The following is a 16,692-nucleotide window of genomic DNA, read 5'->3' on the forward strand; positions in this document are numbered from 1 at the left end:
ATTAACTTTTCATTAAGCAAGCTGCAGTACTGTTGACTTTACTCCTGTGTTAACATTCAATTATGCTATCTGCATGGTTGACTTGGTTTCCATTTGGCATGCATAAAGTTGTCATGTCGTTTTTCATTACACCCAATAAGTGAAGGCCATATGTGCACAATTGGTACTAGGGAGGCCTCTCATTCGAGAAAAACTTGAATATCTTTTGTGCGGAATGTAATTGGACGAGGATAATAAAATAATGTTATTCTTGTGAAACATATAAGTTCTTCTCACGTTAGTGTAGTTATTAATTCAGTAACAAATTAGGTGAACCAACTAAAATTATTATGAGCCTCAGCTAGAAATGAAATTAGCTTCACAACAAAAGAACCATTTATATATTATCATATCCTATAATGCCAATTACCAAATGACTTCCTCACAACATTTCAAGGCCTTAAAAGAACAAAACCTTAAGCATTATGCAAATGAGAAATTTAATCATTGCCCCGCAAAGACATTTGAGATAGTAAGGTAAATTTTTTACATTTCCTGTTCTAGCATTGAGGGGTTGTAACAATGTAAACCCTCTGCTAGTTAAGGCACTGTGGAATTAATCAGTCCAATACCCTAAAACCAAATTAAAGTAGGCAAAAGATTAATAGTAGATAAGACAATATGACCAAAAACAAGCAAGTCCTCAGAAAAAGTAAGCATTTTCATGATCTAGTGTCATCATATCTTTCCCTTGAATAGCAGCAGCATCTTCATCAAATATCCACTTATCAATCAATGACAGAAACTGGTCACTAATAAGGTTCGGCTTGCTTTCATCTTGGAACAGGCTAGCCTCTGGTGACATAGATGGAGATAAATCCGAATTTGAAGAGTCAAGGGACTCAAAACCAAACCGAGATTCAAATGCATCAGATAATTCAACGCCACTGGTTGTGTTTGCTGCAGATGTGGCCCCCTCACTGGATGTACAGTCAAACCCTGAAACCATGTTGGTAAATGAATGCTGAGTCTTAGCCAAGTTGGTTCTGGCTGATGATGATTTTGGGGGGTTTTTCATCCAATCTTTGAGCAGTCTTGAAATGTTCTCAGTGCTTGAAGCATAAGTGGTTGTTGATTGATCTTGGGCTGGTTTTGTGGTGGAGATAAGGAACCCATCAGCTGGTTTCAAGTCAGAGCTCAAAGTGCTTGGCTTTTCAGGGGACAGGGCATCACGAAGAGCTTGTCTGGCCATGTGAATGTCAGTTTGAAGCCTTCTCTCCCATTGACCTCTGGATATTGCCTGCGAGCTGGTGCTTGATCCTTGATCTTTAGAGTGGCCTTCAGTGCCTGCTTGAAGCTTGTTTAGCTTCTTCTTCAAGTGGGTGTTCCAGTAGTTTTTAATGTCATTGTCAGTTCTCTGTGGGAGGTATGAAGCTATTGCAGCCCATCTGCATCACAATCAATGAAGCCATAAATTAGATTTACAGAAACCAAACCTACCCTGCAGGCAGGCCTCCCAAAACAATTTTTTTGGCATTTTTCAGATCCTATAACTTCAATAGCTATTACACATTACACTAAAAATATATGAGACTTTTCTTAGCAAAAGGGGTGTTTGTTGGGTTTACCTATTGCCCAAAAGAGCTTGAAGGTGGATGATCATCTTCTCCTCATGGTCAGTAAAGTTGCCACGTTTGATCCCAGGCCTAAGGTAATTAGTCCATCTCAGCCTGCAACTTTTACTGCATCTATGCAGCCCTGGAACACCAAAACAGAACAAAGATGTATTAGTTGAAGGCTCAAATAGTAGATCACCGCACCCTAATGCTTCACTAACAAAATACCAAAATGGCTGTGCTTTAATAATCTAAATGCAAAGCCAAAACGAAAATATCCTGCCTTTTCATCTCAAAAGTATACAGAAGCCATAACAAAAGTGACCCATCAGGTGAAAACCAAGTATATTTTTACTCAAACAAAAGCAACAGAAGAAACAGAAAAGAAAGAAAATAAACCTGTATTGGTAGGAACAGCCCTCCAATTCCCAGGACCATGTTCTTGAATGTAAGAGACCAAAGTGATATCTTCTTCAGGAGTCCAAGGTCCTTTCTTGACCCCTTCTTTATCACAGCAAGGAGGCCTGCCCATTTCACCGTGTTTTTCTTTCTTTATTTCTCTAACAACACTCACTCACCACCACAAGTCTCCCAAGTATCTTGTTGTGCTCAACAAACAAACAAACAAACAAAACCAAACAAAACAAAGAGGTCTTCCTTGCTATATCCTCAGAATACTTGAACTATGTTTTTCTTTCTTTCTTTCTTGCTTTCCTTCTTTCTTCCTTTCTTTCTTTCTAGGAAGTTGGAAAAATGCTAACTTTTGGTCTGCATAAATAGACAAAAAGATAAAGAGAGAGGGCTAGCAAGCAAGCATAGGCAGGGGAGAGAGGACGCTGACCTAAAAGATCAACAGAAGGGTAGCCAAAGAGTCAAAAGGTGACAGCAAGAGCATTTACTCCCTCCTCCAAGGGCTGCCAAGGCACGCCAAAGTCAGCTGTAGTGCCGAAACCCTCTCTCTCTCTCTCTCTCTCTCTCTCTCTCCCCTCTTTCTGCCTCGCAAAACCGCGTGGCATTGAATGTGGCTCAACTGAGGAAAACCCCGCCCCTTAATTTTGCTCTTTAATGTGCTCTTAAACCCAACATGTCATGACCCATGAATAATGTGCTTTCAGCTGACTCTACTTCTACTCAAAAGTAAAGAATAAAAAACCAAACACCCCCTCTTTAGTAATTTCTTCCAACTAAAGTTTTTAACTCTCTGTCATCAAATTAAAGTACCCTTTTTTAACTAACTAACATACCTTAGAGCATCTCCAACAGTCTCATCAAAACTCTCTTCAACAGTTTTGTCAAACTCAGTCATCAAAACTGCAACCTCTTTCTCTTTTTTCAAGACTGGTAAGTTGATCTTAGCTCTTCAAAACATTTAATTTTACTTTGAAAAAAATAAAACCTACTTTGAAAATATTAAAAACATGCATTTTTTCTTTTTAAACAATAAATACATAGACATTTTTCACATGTTTTCACATTTTTCATTCTTCTCCGTAACATTGCATTAATTAAATTAAAGAGTTTATTGGGGCACAAAATATTAAAGTAGCAAACAAAGTTTCTCAAATTGCCACGTAAGCTAACAAATTTCAAATTAAAAGATTTGGTTTGCTACTACTGTTGTTGGAGATGCTTTTATTTTTGTTTATTAATATTATTATTAATATTTTTTAATGACTTTTAGTGATAAGGCGGTTGATTACAGTATCTGATGAATTTGTTGTATACTACAGGAGCTTAATGGCTTGAGAAGCCAAAAATCCAAAAGGGTGACACTATGGTGATAGACATGAGACTTGTTTTGTCGTGCATCATGCATGTCGGCTGCTCTGCATGGATAGCGAGGTGGTGATCAAAGCCAAAGTCAACCATGCCCACCATTCATGGAAATGACTTGTGAGATGTCTATTATATCCTTGGTAAAGAGATTAACATAAAAATTAATCAAATTCCTTATCATTTGAGAGGAAGCACTCAATCGATTAACATCAGCAACTAACCTTTTGTATGGTGATATTTGTCTCCACTTGGTTGAAAGAGGTCTTAGATTCAACTCATATAAATAGCGACAATGATATGTATTTATGATGAGTTCAATGCCTAATTAGTGATGATGTAGTCTTGTTATAGGTGTATTGCTACACAACAATTTCTCACTATATAGCCGCTTGTGAATGCTTAACTTAACTAGGACCATTGATCAAGGTAGGACCTATCATTTATATATCATCAATCAACAAGTAAAATGATAGTGAATTTAGAGAGTGAAAGCTTGGCTTTACACTAATTCAACCGGCTAATTAATTGTCCCACTGGTCCCGATACCTTGAAATAAAGGTTATAGTTAAGCTTGGTCGGGCAATGAAGAATCATATTATCACTGTACAATTCCAAGTCCAGAATTGTTAACTTGTTTAATTCCAAGTCCAGGACTGCCTTACATCTTTTACAATTGTGGGAACCACTCACATGGGTGAATTCACATATATGGGTCAAAAGGTCAATGTAGTAAATGCGATAGTAAATTTTCTACCCTTATCTCATTGAAATAGTAAATTCAAAGCAACCCAGTAAAAGTCTACTTGAAAGTGTAATTATGTTATTCATCCTGCAAATTGAAAGCACCTTCATAATTTTTAAGTTTGAAGTTGAACTTTCAACCTTGAATATGAGTGCATTGCTGATTTGGACCCAAGAGGCAAGGCTCTAGCAGATGAAGAATGGCAGATCTCTCTGTTGTGCTTGTTTATTTGGATGTGTAAATTCTAATAGAATATTGGACTCAAAGGACGACAACTATATTATGACGATCACAATGGTTTATGACGATTACTTTTACATCATAAAATAAAAAATAAAAAATTCATAGAGAAAATGAAGAGAAGAAGAGGAAAGCGAAATGCAGTAGGAAGATGAGGTCGACGGCCAGGGGTTTTTCTTTAGAATTTTCCTGAGAGAGCAGCAATTAGATTTTCTCCTAAAAGCTAACTTTTACCTTGAATATGAGTACATTTGATTCTAGACTTCTGTCTCATGAAAATGAAAGTAGTAAATTAGTAAATTGAAGCTGATTTGGACCCACGAGGCAAGGCTCTAGCAGATGGCAGATCTCTCTCTTGTGCGTGTTTATTTGGATGTGTAAATTCTAAAATAATATGATGCCAAATTTTAAATTGCGTCACCAATTCTGTCACACTGCAATTTCCATGTGGCCTTCAATATGCATAATCATGATCATAGATGCCTTCTTCTTCTTCCTCCTCCATTTTTTTGTTCTTTCTGATTTGGCACTCTGCGTAAACAATATTTTAGTGTACAATCTACACAAATGCATGTGTTTTCAAAAGCCTGCATGCGGTCTGCACAATTCACAAAACGATCCATTTATATGATAGTGTCAATATCATATCGTATTTGCTGCACCGCACCATATAATTGTACGTAAATAATAAAAACAATTGATGATGTGTATATAGTATATTATAGTATATATATTCGGTTGATGTAGCATGAATGTTTGTTGTAATTTATTATGATACAAGGAGCTTATGTAACTTCCCATACACTTTCGAATGGAGCTGAATGTGGGGGATATGTGATCTTCCAACCCAAACAAGGTAATAGAGTGGCACACTTCTTGGCTCAGTTCTGGTTAAAGGAGCAAGATCGATCTGTTTGGGTAGGCCACGCTCCTTCATGGCTAGGGCCTTGACTTGTATATTAAAGGTCTCAGGTTCGAATCCTTATGACATTATAGTTGTGTATATGTGAGAAATCCTTCTCATTTCTAGTTTAGACTATCGCTTATACTATAAAAAAATTCATTAGAAATTCCAAAGATTTTATAGGCCCATATAGTGCCCATCTAGCAGTGGTTTCCTCTTCATTTCCACTTGTTTTTTATTTGGGACCTAATTATAATTTTATTTTGTTGACTAAAGAAGCTGGTTCTACAAGCACACGTTGACTGGAACATATGTCCATACTTTGATATTTATTTTTTCGATAAAATGCCCATACTCCATTCCATGATCGGAAGTGTCCAAGTAGTGAGTACTGAAAAAGATCATGTGCATAATTCTTTCCCAGAATTATATATATATATATATAAGCCAATTTAGTTGTATGAATTTTTTATAAAAAAAAACCTGTTGAACATCTCACACGTCAGAAATTAAAGATGAAGATGACTTGGCTTATATATTATATAGTTATATGATATTTTGGTGGATATATATGAGCTCCAACTTTCAATTAATTATGTACATTGAACTTGATGTTGTGCTCATCAACTTCCCCAGTTATGATTGTTATAAGAGTAGATAATTCAAGTCGACTGCACTCTGCAATTCCAAATTGGTATATGCATTGCCGACTGTAATGTGTGAATACATAGAATAAGGCACGACTTATAGGTATGGGAATCTCGATGATGCATTAGTTATATCAGCGGCAGATTCATGAATTTTTCTTTTAAAAAAAGAAGCAGCTGCCACGTTGTATCATACATTGTCCTTTGTCAAACACCTTGTCCATCACATTGTCCTTATATCAACCATGTTAAAAACATTTGACCAATTTCATGTGTTATGATAGGGGTGGGGACAGTTGTATGCACTGCACTAGTCTTATTGTGAATATGTCAGTATTTCGATGGAGAAATTAGTTTTTATTTATACTAACAAGAAAACTCATGCCCTTTGATGAAGAAATTAGTTTTCATTTATATTAACCATAAAACTCATGTACTTGGTCTGTTTGGGAGTGCTTTGGAAAAAGATAAAAGAGCTTTTTGACCAAAAAAGTTTTATGTCAACTAAAAGCGCTTTTAACATCATTTGATATAAAAGTTTAGAAGTGCTTCTGGGTCATAGAAGTATACATGAAGCACTCTCAAGTGGTTTTCTAAGCACTTGGATTTCTTATGAAAATTTCAACATCTTTATAATAAGGGAACTTTTACGAGAAGTGTTTATGAGCAGAAGTGCTTCCTAACCTAATAAAGAACTGTTCTTCAATTTATCTTCTTTTCAAAATGAACTTTTTATTAGTGAAAAGTTATTTATAGCAATTTTTTTTCTTCTCAAAATAAGCTAATTTAGACATTCGTTTTGTGCAATAGGCTCATTTTATTTTTCTTTGGTCGATGGCTTGCTTTAAGCAGCCCATATGAGCCCAATCTGAGAACAGTATCCCTTGGGCTCGATCTTATAATATGGGCCGAAGGGTATATGCAGGGAATAGTTAATTTTGGTCCGTAAGACTATGGGCCGTTGGGTTGCCTTTCAAAAGATTTCATTACAAAAAAGGAAAATGTATTTCTCTTCTTTGCCTCAACTATATTTGTTATCTGATAATGGATGGTTAAACACAACACCAAATTGACATATTTGGTAACAAGCATAAGATATCCTAGATTTGGTTTGGTATCGGAGTTGAATTTTCAAACAGAAAATTACGATGGTACCCATTTGCTCATTTAAAAAATTCTTAATTTGGCATTGTAGAAAATGCACAAGATTAAAAATGATTTTTTTCCGTATATAATTTGAGCACAAGATACATACGACAATATTATTCTAGACCACCACCAGCCACCATGAAGCATCTCAGAAATACGACTCTCATGAGTCAATGGAGCTAATGCCGTATGTTGTTGTGTTAGGGAGGGATCGATCTAGTCTCTAGAAGAAGGATTATTTTGACTGGCGGGGGGATGGGGGTTGGCTTTTGCTTGCTTCTCGAAAAAGTTAGAAACTTCATTAAAAAAAAGGTAAAGAGTATTTGGAGGGGTCGTCGTCTTCTTCTTCCACTAGAAAACGAGGCACAACGTTTTTCTTTTGCGTCTCCATCCATCCCACTTCTCGTGCTGCTGCTGACGATGATGAGTTTTAAAAGGAAAGAAGGAATTTTCTGCAATGGGAAGGTAAGAAAATATGGCCCTCAAGAAACCTCTACTATATGAATAATATATGTAGAGCTTAAATTCGTTTTTTTGACTTTGTGTATGTCATGCCTAATTCATTACATGAAGAACTGTAATGCGTGTGACACAAAATACCAAATAGCATTGCCATTGCCATTGCCCCACACGCTTTTTGGAGTGCGGCTATACATAACATATTGTAATTATATTGCATCTGCTAATCTGTCAAATTCTCAGTTTTGTTATTTTCTTGGCGTGATCTAATTTAGCTATTTTGGGTTTGTTAATTTTTTATTTTTATATACTTCACACGGTCTCAATACAAATCGTACTAATCTATCTATTATAATAATTAATATATACACGTGTTATCATATAAAATGATAAATTATCAGAACCCTAAACTCGAGCATTCTAACTTGAACTCTCGAATCGAAATCAAAAAAGTATCTGAAATTGTCTTATACTTGGTTTAAATGTGATTACACACTAATCAATATTCATTTAAAGAGGAATTGCCTTGGTTCAAGCAAATATTGAAAATGGGGGAAAAGGAATTCAAGTTTTCTCGAGCGTAGAGAAAACTTATACTGGTTTTATCGGCTCTTAATCATTTCATCTTGGGTGGATGGAAAGGAGAAGGACTATAATTTGGACCATAATCTTACATATTATTATTAATTGGCATCTTTTTCCAATATCAGTGTCTATATTATTAATCATATTTGTATGAATTTCGAAATTTTCATGATATATAATATAAAGAAACTTGAAGTAAAGATAGATACACTGATATACAGACGTATAATATTACAAAGCCAACAAATGAGCTGTGTGTGTGGCTTGTCTTATATCTCTGTTTTGGTTGATGTAGATTGCTTGCTTGTACCATATATTTTAACTTAATTTATACGCAAATTAACTTGTTTTGCTCATTTGTGTTACTTTTTTCCTCACTGTCACTGTTCACCTTATTAATTAGAAACCTCAAAACTTTAATTTGTTAATATTTCTAATTAATGTTCCACAGAGGTTTCTGCCGCACTTTTGCTCATAAACACTTATAGCAAAAGCGTTTTTGTTATAAATATATTGAAATTTTTATAAAAAAATTCAAGTGTTTCATGAAAAAGTACATAGCAATTGCTTTCCTAGAAAGCACTTATATGATCCAAAAGCACTTCTAAACTTTTCTGCCAAAACACTTAGAAGTGCTTTTGGTTGTCAGAAAGGGTTTTTACCCCTCCCAAAAGCACTCCCAAACATGCACTTATTTTTCTACATCAACTACAAAATCGAAAGGAAAAAACATAGAAGAAGAAGAAGGAAAGAAAAAACATAGAAGAAGAAGAAGAAGAAAAAAACCCAGTCTTTCCTTCTCTTTCTTCTGAATTGCAATCCCTTTTTTCTTATTATCAACTACAAAATCGAAAGGAAAAACATAGAAGAAGAAGAAGGAAAAAGCTAGTCTTTCCTTCTCTTTCTTCGACTCTTCCTTTCGTTTTCTTGGTTCCTCTAACAAAATGGGAAATAACATTAGTAGCAAGTTCTTTAGTGCGTATTTGCCCGTTTTCACCGACTTATAAATTTCTTTATTTTTGGTTGGTCTCTAAACCGACTTATAAAAACTTGAAAGTGGAAACTAGCAATTGGGTGTCTTGCGTTTCTATTTTTCAAGTTGTTCTTTCACAAATCTAAAAGATTCTCCTATTCCATATAGGAATTGACAAGCAAATCTAAACACAAACCACATTGTTTTCCCATTGCCAACAAGCTTGAAACAAAACCCATTAGAAAAAAAAACGTAAGCTTTCAATTTCACCCAATTCTGTGTTTCTCCCACTGTGTGTAGGAAAGAGAAGGCAAAACAGACCCCCCACCCGATATAATCTTGTAAATACCATCAATCGCTCACATAACGGTCCTCAGAATTCCAAGGCTCTAAGCAACCATGGATTAGCTCAACCCAAGTCGCTGACATGTTCTTTTCTCCCCCTAAACTTTTGCTTGCAATCCCTTTTAAATCTCCCTAATTTGGTCAGATTTCAACCTCCTCTGATAGCATTCCATGCAGCCCTTTTCAACACTATGAATTTTGATAATTTTACAGGTGGTAAGTCCATTCTTGCTTGAAAGATTCAACGTGGAAATCAGAGTGTGCATGAACACTGCTCTGTTTTTTTGCTTCAAACTGAAATAAAGAGATTGATGGATTCCACTCATGGGTGCCCTAAACAAGTACGCGCTAAATACCCACTTTGATTTCGTGAATATGGGTTCTGCTGGTTGGGTTTTTCAGAGAAAGATGGCTCTTTTTCCTGCCTCTTTCACGCTCTCTGTCTCTGCCCTTTTGCTTACTTTGTTCAGATTTTTCAGCAAAATCTTCCTCAGGTATTCAAATTCCCAGTTGGGTTTTATAATTTAGATTTTCTTTTTCCAGAAATTCAGTAACTTTAACTTTATTTGTTTTCCTTCCCCTTGCAGTTTCAATAAAGAAGAGAGTTCTCTGATGAACAATTCCTGTTGCTCTAGCCCTCTTTCGGGAGAAAGCAATCAAATAGTACCGAGCCGTATTGAGCCCGAAGCTACGCCCATGAAAGCTGATTCTGGGATTTGGGAGCGTGAGGATGATTCAGACTTCAATGATATTTATGATAGAGAGACGCCGGAGCCAAAGTTTGTATTTAAATTTGAGTACCAGACTAAAGAAATATTAGGCAGAAGCAATAAAGGGAATGCTAATGGTGATTCTCCTATCTTGGATATCGCTTCTCCAGCAGAAAACGAAGAGTATGTGTTCATACCTGAGAAGCTTAGCCAATTCAAAGAAGAACCACAAGTCAAAAGCAGCAGCAAATATGAATTCAAAGCTGCAGAGACTCTTAGTTGCTTCGTGGAAGAAGCAAAAGTTGCAAGCTTTACTGTCAAAGAAGTACATGCTGGTAATTCAATAGGCGTTTCCAATTCCCCTGAAGCAGCTGTTCATGAAGAAAGTCCTCAAGGTTCTGCAGATGGAGAAAGCAAGGAGGAGGAGTCAGAGAAGAAATCAGTCATGGAAGACCATCATTCGGATGAAGAGCAACTGGGGAGTCAAGAAAACGATTCTGCTGGTGAGAAAGTTGATTCTCATGAAATTAACTTTTTGTCAGAAAAGCACTTTGTTGGTTCAGATTCTGACACTGATTCTATTGGTTCAAGCCATGTGTTCTCAGCTAGAAGTCAAGCTGTTGGCTCCCCTAGTTATGGGTTTCTGTCAGAAACAGATTTTGGGGAAGGAGATGAACTTGGTGCTTTAGAAGGCATTGACTTTGAGAATTTGGATATTGGTTATGAGCCTGATGGTTTTGATGAAGAAGATGAAGATATAATGGAACAACTTCGAGAACTAGAAGAGTTGCCTGGGAATGATCATCACAGCCCCAGCAGCTCCAATCCTGAAGGAGGCAGTAGCAAAGATGAAAAGCCAAAGGATGGTTCAGAAAATTCTGAAAAACCCAACGGTCAAAATTCGTCAACTAATGATTCTGAGGATTCAAACACATTAGAAACATTGTGGGAACACCAGCACTTGATAGAACAGTTGAAGCTGGAGCTCAAGAAAGTCAGAGCTACTGGTCTGCCTACCATTCTTGAAGAATCTGAGTCCCCAAATATGGATGATTTGAAGCCATGGAAGATTGATGAAAAAGTCCATCATGGTGATAAAATGGGAGAGCTTCACAAATTCTACAAGAGTTACAGAGAGCGAATGCGAAAATTCGATATTCTGAATTACCAGAAGTTATATGCAATAGGTCAGTCACTCTTTACCAAGCTTCTTAATTTCATTCAATTTTGATTTCTTCCTAGTTTCAATTCAAACCATTGCTGTTCGTGTTTTCTTCCCCAGTTTTTTTTTTTTTTCATTTTTCCTTTCATGTTTGTCGAAAAAGCTTAAGCATAGTTCAAAAAAGATGTTCTAACTGTTGTAATCCATTCAATTCATGGGCATGATTAACTCAACCTACTTAGGACCCACTGAATCTGTTTAGTTGATCATGGAAGAAACATGAGCCTGCTCACTTCCCAAGCATCAAGAGTGATTATTACATAAAAGTATACATACATGAACTAATTAGAGCATACCTTTCATGTCTCTCAAATGTCAGCACTTACAAAAGGCTCCTTTGCATGTGTACCTGTTTAAATATTGTCTAAAGTACCAAGTACATGTTAGCGGCTGTGCACGCAGTACATAGAGCCACCCCATTCTCCTTAATTTATGGTCAAGTGCAAAAGTTAAAGGTTCAAATCTTTTGTCCATAATGTTCAACACCATAATCATGCTTCACTTAGTAGCTCCACCAGTGTAATTATGGATTGCTTTAGTGCTCCACCATTTCTTTGTTGGTTTCTTTAGTGAAGACAAGCTGCGGAAATTCATGTCCATGAAAAGTTACTATGTAATTGTTAATTAAATTGACTTTTGGGTTAATTCTAAAATGCATAGGTGGCCAAATACATCTGCTCTGTATTTTTTATAATCTTATTGTAATTTTTAATTCACATGATCCCATTTCTGATATATTTTATGACAATCCAATGTATAGGTTTTTTGCAGTCTAAGGACTCACTACAATCGTTTTCAAGATGCAAATCCTCAGCTCCAACAGTCTCATCCTTTTGGAGATGCAAACGCAAAAAAGACTCTAATTCTGATTCTGATTCTGACCCAATGGTCAAGTTCATTAGAGAATTGCATGGTGATTTAGAAGTGGTTTATGTTGGGCAGCTGTGCCTTTCTTGGGAGTTCCTTCAATGGCAGTATGAGAAGGCCTTTGAGCTATGGGAATCTGATCCATATGGAATACGTTCGTTCAATGAAGTTGCTGACGAATTCCAACAGTTTCAAGTGCTCATGCAGAGATTTGTAGAGAATGAACGTTTTCAAGGGCCAAGGGTCGAAAATTATGTCAAGAATCGATGTGTCATGCGCAATCTTCTTCAAGTTCCAGTGATCAGAGGTGACAATTACTTTATATCAAATGCTTTTTTTTTTTTTTTTAAATATTTAGTTTATGGAAGTTGAAGATTTATTTAGAGAGACTAATTCAAACCGTGTATCATGCAGGGGACAATTTAAAGGAGAAAAAGAAAGCAAGAAGGAAAGGCAAAGATGCTTATGCAATTACAAGTGACATTCTGGTGGAAATATTGGAAGAATCAATAAGGATCATTTGGCGATTCATTCGAGCCGATAAAAATGCTAATAGTACTATTGCGTGTCGAAAAACAAGACAAGAAGAACTTCAAGACTCCGATTTAAAGCTTTTAATGGAGGTCCAAACAGATCTTCTCAAGGTACGTTTTATAGCTACAAAAATGTTGTCTTGTTAAACTCTCTTGCGTGTATGTTTTATTTCCGAAAATTTGAATGTGATTTGCTTATGAATGCAGAAGGAGAGGAAGCTTAAAGACACGTTGAGGGGTGGGAACTGCATACTAAAGAGATTCCGAAAGCATGAAGACGAAGGCACAGATCACCTATATTTCTTCTCTCAAGTTGACATGAAATTAGTTTCAAGGGTTTTAAACATGTCCAGTATAACAACAGAGCAACTAGTGTGGTGTCACAATAAGTTAAGCAAGATACATTTTGTGAACAGAAAGATTCGTGTAGATCCTTCCTTCTTGCTATTTCCATGCTAGTAATAATTAGCCTTTTCCTTTTCTTTTTGGTCTAACCAAACAAGTAATATTAGTCTTCCTCACTGTATATTTTGATCCCAGGCATAATGAATCATAATTATATACGGCCCACCAAAATTTGATCAAAAAATAAAATATATAAAAAGGAAAACACAATGATTTTCATAGTCTTGATAAATAAGTAAATATCCCAAATTAATGTTATAAAAAAAAAATTATATATATATATATATATATATATATATGGAGGAGCAATGTGAAGATTAAGGTCCCCACACGTCTTGCCTTGCTGTGTTTGTTGGTAAGGTATGATGTCATTAACATTTTGGTTTTGGTCAAAACTTCAATGATGCTATCATTTCTTTCACCTTCGTGTCCCTTTCCTCGGGCAAAATAAATTCCGTGGAAATTTTGTGTGCTGGGTGGGTAAGCAGTTAACAACAAATTTAATGCGGTTATTTTGTTAAGTAATTGAGTAATTGACCTTGGTGGGTTTGGTTCTTCTTTTGCAAATTCCAAATTAAGGTGCATGGCAAATGTGGGTTATTGGATAAGGTTGTGTGTGCTTGTCTCTTTGCACTCTAGTTCGAATCCTCTACTCGTACATTAATATAGTTTAGAATATCGCACTTTAAAGAACCTTAGAATTTAATTTTTCTTCAAATAACGTGAATAGAAATATCACAAAATAATAATTAGTTGGTTGTACACATTGAAACTCGAATTTACTATCTAAATCTTTACCAATCCATGCTGCTTAGGCTTTCAAATTGACGAACAAACCATCTATACCAAAGTTGCAGCGTTCTTCATACCTCCGAAAAAGCATGAAAAAAACAATCGAATAATACAATCTCTTTGTCACCCCATAATAAAAGGGGCAATCTCGTAGGTCTTAGTTTGTGAAGATATATTATTAGGTGCTTCGTTTTTATTTTCCCATTAATAGAAAAACAAATTCTCTTGTGAATGTAGGGGAAAATAAATAATGATTTATTTTCTCAAAAAAGAGTTAGCAATTATTCATTATCATTATTTATTTTCCCATACATTATAATTGCCAACTCTTTGCTCTAGTTAAATAAGGAAGAAATTGCAAATATAGGCTTAGTCAAGTTAACTAGAGCGGATGAATATGCTTCCCACTATACACTCGAGTTTAAATCCCCTACTTTCCGTAGTTTAGATTTGATTTAAGTAGAATATCGTTGCTAACAAAAAAATTAGGAAGAATTTGGATGCTGTTTTGGTCTAAACTAGAGTGCCCAATGGGCTGTGTCGTCGTTATCGACCAGCGTAGAGTTGGCTAGGCTGAGGCCCTTCCCTTCCAAGTGGGTTTTGTTTGCTTTTGGGCCCGTCCACATTTTAACTTATCTTCACATAAATCCTCACCGTCCAATACCAAAAGCTCGCCACAACCGTTAGATCTAGGGCTTCATAGCCTTCAGAACCCTATTTAAAGTCTCTCTTCTTCTCTTTGCAACCCTTTTGTTGTAGTCCGTCGCGATAAAACCCAGAGGTAGCTGAGCTTAACGAGCGCTCGAAAATGGTGCAGCGGCTCACATACCGAACGCGTCACAGCTACGCCACCAAATCCAACCAGCACCGCATCGTCAAAACCCCCGGTATGTATGTTTCTTTTCATCGTTAGCATTGACCATTTTTCTGCTGAAATCTGAATGAAAGTTCAATTGGTTTTTCTGGTTTTTTAAGACGTCGTTTTGGTTGCGTTAGCTGACTTGATTTTATGGGTTGTGAATATTAGGGGGTAAGTTGGTTTATCAGACCACCAAGAAGAGAGCCAGCGGTCCAAAATGCCCTGTTACTGGCAAGAGAATCCAAGGGGTATGTCTCCTCTTTCTTGTGATTGTTCAATATCTGCATATGTTTGTTTTTGTTTGACTGAGTTATTAGGTTAGATTTATGGTTAGAATGTAAGAATGTGTCGTTGTATTTGGTTGATGGATGATTGCTTTGGCTCGTTGAAATTGTGTATAATGTTGTTGTTTTGGTGATTAATTGCTTTAAGAATAGATGTAATTTATCGATGATGGGCGACATTGGAGTAGTATTGGATCATGTACTCCAAATGTAGGGTTTCATAATAGGTCTGATTCTGTTACATTTGTGACACAACCTTTCTTTTGGATCCAAGTTTTGAATTTAACATACTTGACACTCCTAAACATATGTTCGTACAAAAATTCCTAGAAACACATACGTTATATATGCATTACCCCGGAGGGGCTATTGGTGTAGTTATAGTAATTAATGAGCCAGGCTCTTACATGTGCTCTTACTCTTGATGAAAGCATTGAATCTGGCTTAGTATTGTTCTAATGGGGTAGGCTTTGTATATGTTGTTCCATCTCTGTAGAAATCATTTGAAATATAACTACTTGTTTTAATGTATAATCCGAACAACAAGAAAACGAGTTGGAATTTTGACAAATAGGTTCTATATTTGTTCATTTATAATTTATCTTGCTTTGTATGATATTTGCAATTTTCTTGTTGTGGGTTGTATTTATTTGCTGTTATGTTGCTCCTACTTTCTAGAGTAGTACATTTATATTGAAGTTCATTGGCAAGTTTGGATTTTTTTCCCCATGTGCTTGACAATGTGTGATCAGTAAATGACTATTTTTTATTGTATGAATTTCGGTTAACAATTTTGGTTCTTTTGCAGATTCCTCACTTGAGACCTGCAGAGTACAAGAGGTCTAGATTATCCAGGAACCGCAGGACTGTGAATCGGGCTTATGGTGGTGTATTATCTGGAGGTGCTGTTAGAGAGAGGTAAATGAGTTGAAATAATTCTCGCTCTGGGCTCTTGCAGTTTTTTTAATTACTATTATTATTGTATAGTTCTTATGTACTTGTAAATTAGTAATTGAGGCATGACATAGAGTTTTTATTTTTCAATTTGATGTAGAATTATTCGAGCTTTCTTGGTGGAAGAGCAAAAGATCGTGAAAAAGGTTCTGAAGATCCAAAAGGCCAAGGAAAAGCAGGCCGGCAAGAACTAAATGAGGCCAATAGCCTAATGAGGCAGAGTGACGGATCATTAGCCTTTTGAACTATAAGACGATATGCTTGAGCGAGATTTTGATATTAGATTTTGTTGATTAATGAATTTGGGGCTAGATTGGGAATGCTTTTATTGTTATTTTGCTACTTTGGTTACTTGGGAATTTCATATCAATGACAAATCAATTGCCTGTTTCTTGTTATGTGATAATCTTCTGCGTTTTGATTTTCATCTTCATGGTCCAAGCTTGGGGGTTCATGATTTATTTGCATTTGGCACCATAACTCTCGGTCGTGCTCTGTTTTTCACCTGTCGGTCTGAGTTTCGCAACCAAGAGAATTTAACATACCCAAAATGCCCATGCCAATACAACTAATACTTCTTTGTAACTAACAAAATCTCATTCGTTCTATAAGCCAGAGCCGGAGGTTCTCCAAAAACTCCTCCGAACCTTT

General features: G+C 36.1%; 3 protein-coding genes across 3 annotated transcripts; 2 read left to right on the forward strand and 1 right to left on the reverse strand.

Annotated features, from left to right (window-relative positions):
- Positions 440–2,644, reverse strand: LOC18781909 (myb-related protein 306). The gene is made up of 4 exons (XM_007214794.2): positions 2,437–2,644; positions 1,995–2,363; positions 1,608–1,737; positions 440–1,427 (listed from the first exon to the last, which is right to left on the reverse strand). Exons 2-4 carry the CDS (start codon positions 2,125–2,127, stop codon positions 683–685), a joined length of 1,008 nt encoding a protein of 335 aa, XP_007214856.1. The 5' UTR covers positions 2,128–2,363; positions 2,437–2,644; the 3' UTR covers positions 440–682.
- LOC18781582 lies at positions 9,013–13,271 on the forward strand. Its single transcript, XM_020560462.1, has 5 exons — positions 9,013–9,909; positions 10,003–11,312; positions 12,108–12,521; positions 12,629–12,858; positions 12,955–13,271. Exons 1-5 carry the CDS (start codon positions 9,740–9,742, stop codon positions 13,204–13,206), a joined length of 2,376 nt encoding a protein of 791 aa, XP_020416051.1. The 5' UTR covers positions 9,013–9,739; the 3' UTR covers positions 13,207–13,271.
- On the forward strand, positions 14,685–16,447 carry LOC18783322 (60S ribosomal protein L34). Its single transcript, XM_007217747.2, has 4 exons — positions 14,685–14,831; positions 14,972–15,051; positions 15,896–16,005; positions 16,142–16,447. Exons 1-4 carry the CDS (start codon positions 14,753–14,755, stop codon positions 16,233–16,235), a joined length of 363 nt encoding a protein of 120 aa, XP_007217809.1. The 5' UTR covers positions 14,685–14,752; the 3' UTR covers positions 16,236–16,447.

The sequence above is a fragment of the Prunus persica genome, chromosome G3, assembly GCF_000346465.2.
Source record: "Prunus persica cultivar Lovell chromosome G3, Prunus_persica_NCBIv2, whole genome shotgun sequence".
Lineage (NCBI taxonomy): Eukaryota > Viridiplantae > Streptophyta > Magnoliopsida > Rosales > Rosaceae > Prunus > Prunus persica.

What these genes read in the sequence shown, in the direction of transcription:
- LOC18781909 (XM_007214794.2), bottom strand. Translation starts at nt 2,127, where the DNA reads ATGGGCAGGCCTCCTTGCTGTGATAAAGAAGGGGTCAAGAAAGGACCT. An exon ending in GGCTGTTCCTACCAATACAG is followed by an intron (nt 1,738 to 1,994) that starts GTTTATTTTCTT and finishes TTGGTGTTCCAG; the next exon opens with GGCTGCATAGATGCAGTAAA. An exon ending in CAAGCTCTTTTGGGCAATAG is followed by an intron (nt 1,428 to 1,607) that starts GTAAACCCAACA and finishes ATTGTGATGCAG; the next exon opens with ATGGGCTGCAATAGCTTCAT.
- LOC18783322 (XM_007217747.2), top strand. Translation starts at nt 14,753, where the DNA reads ATGGTGCAGCGGCTCACATACCGAACGCGTCACAGCTACGCCACCAAA. An exon ending in CCGCATCGTCAAAACCCCCG is followed by an intron (nt 14,832 to 14,971) that starts GTATGTATGTTT and finishes TGTGAATATTAG; the next exon opens with GGGGTAAGTTGGTTTATCAG. An exon ending in CTGGCAAGAGAATCCAAGGG is followed by an intron (nt 15,052 to 15,895) that starts GTATGTCTCCTC and finishes GTTCTTTTGCAG; the next exon opens with ATTCCTCACTTGAGACCTGC.
- LOC18781582 (XM_020560462.1), top strand. Translation starts at nt 9,740, where the DNA reads ATGGGTGCCCTAAACAAGTACGCGCTAAATACCCACTTTGATTTCGTG. An exon ending in CCAGAAGTTATATGCAATAG is followed by an intron (nt 11,313 to 12,107) that starts GTCAGTCACTCT and finishes TCCAATGTATAG; the next exon opens with GTTTTTTGCAGTCTAAGGAC. An exon ending in TCAAGTTCCAGTGATCAGAG is followed by an intron (nt 12,522 to 12,628) that starts GTGACAATTACT and finishes TGTATCATGCAG; the next exon opens with GGGACAATTTAAAGGAGAAA.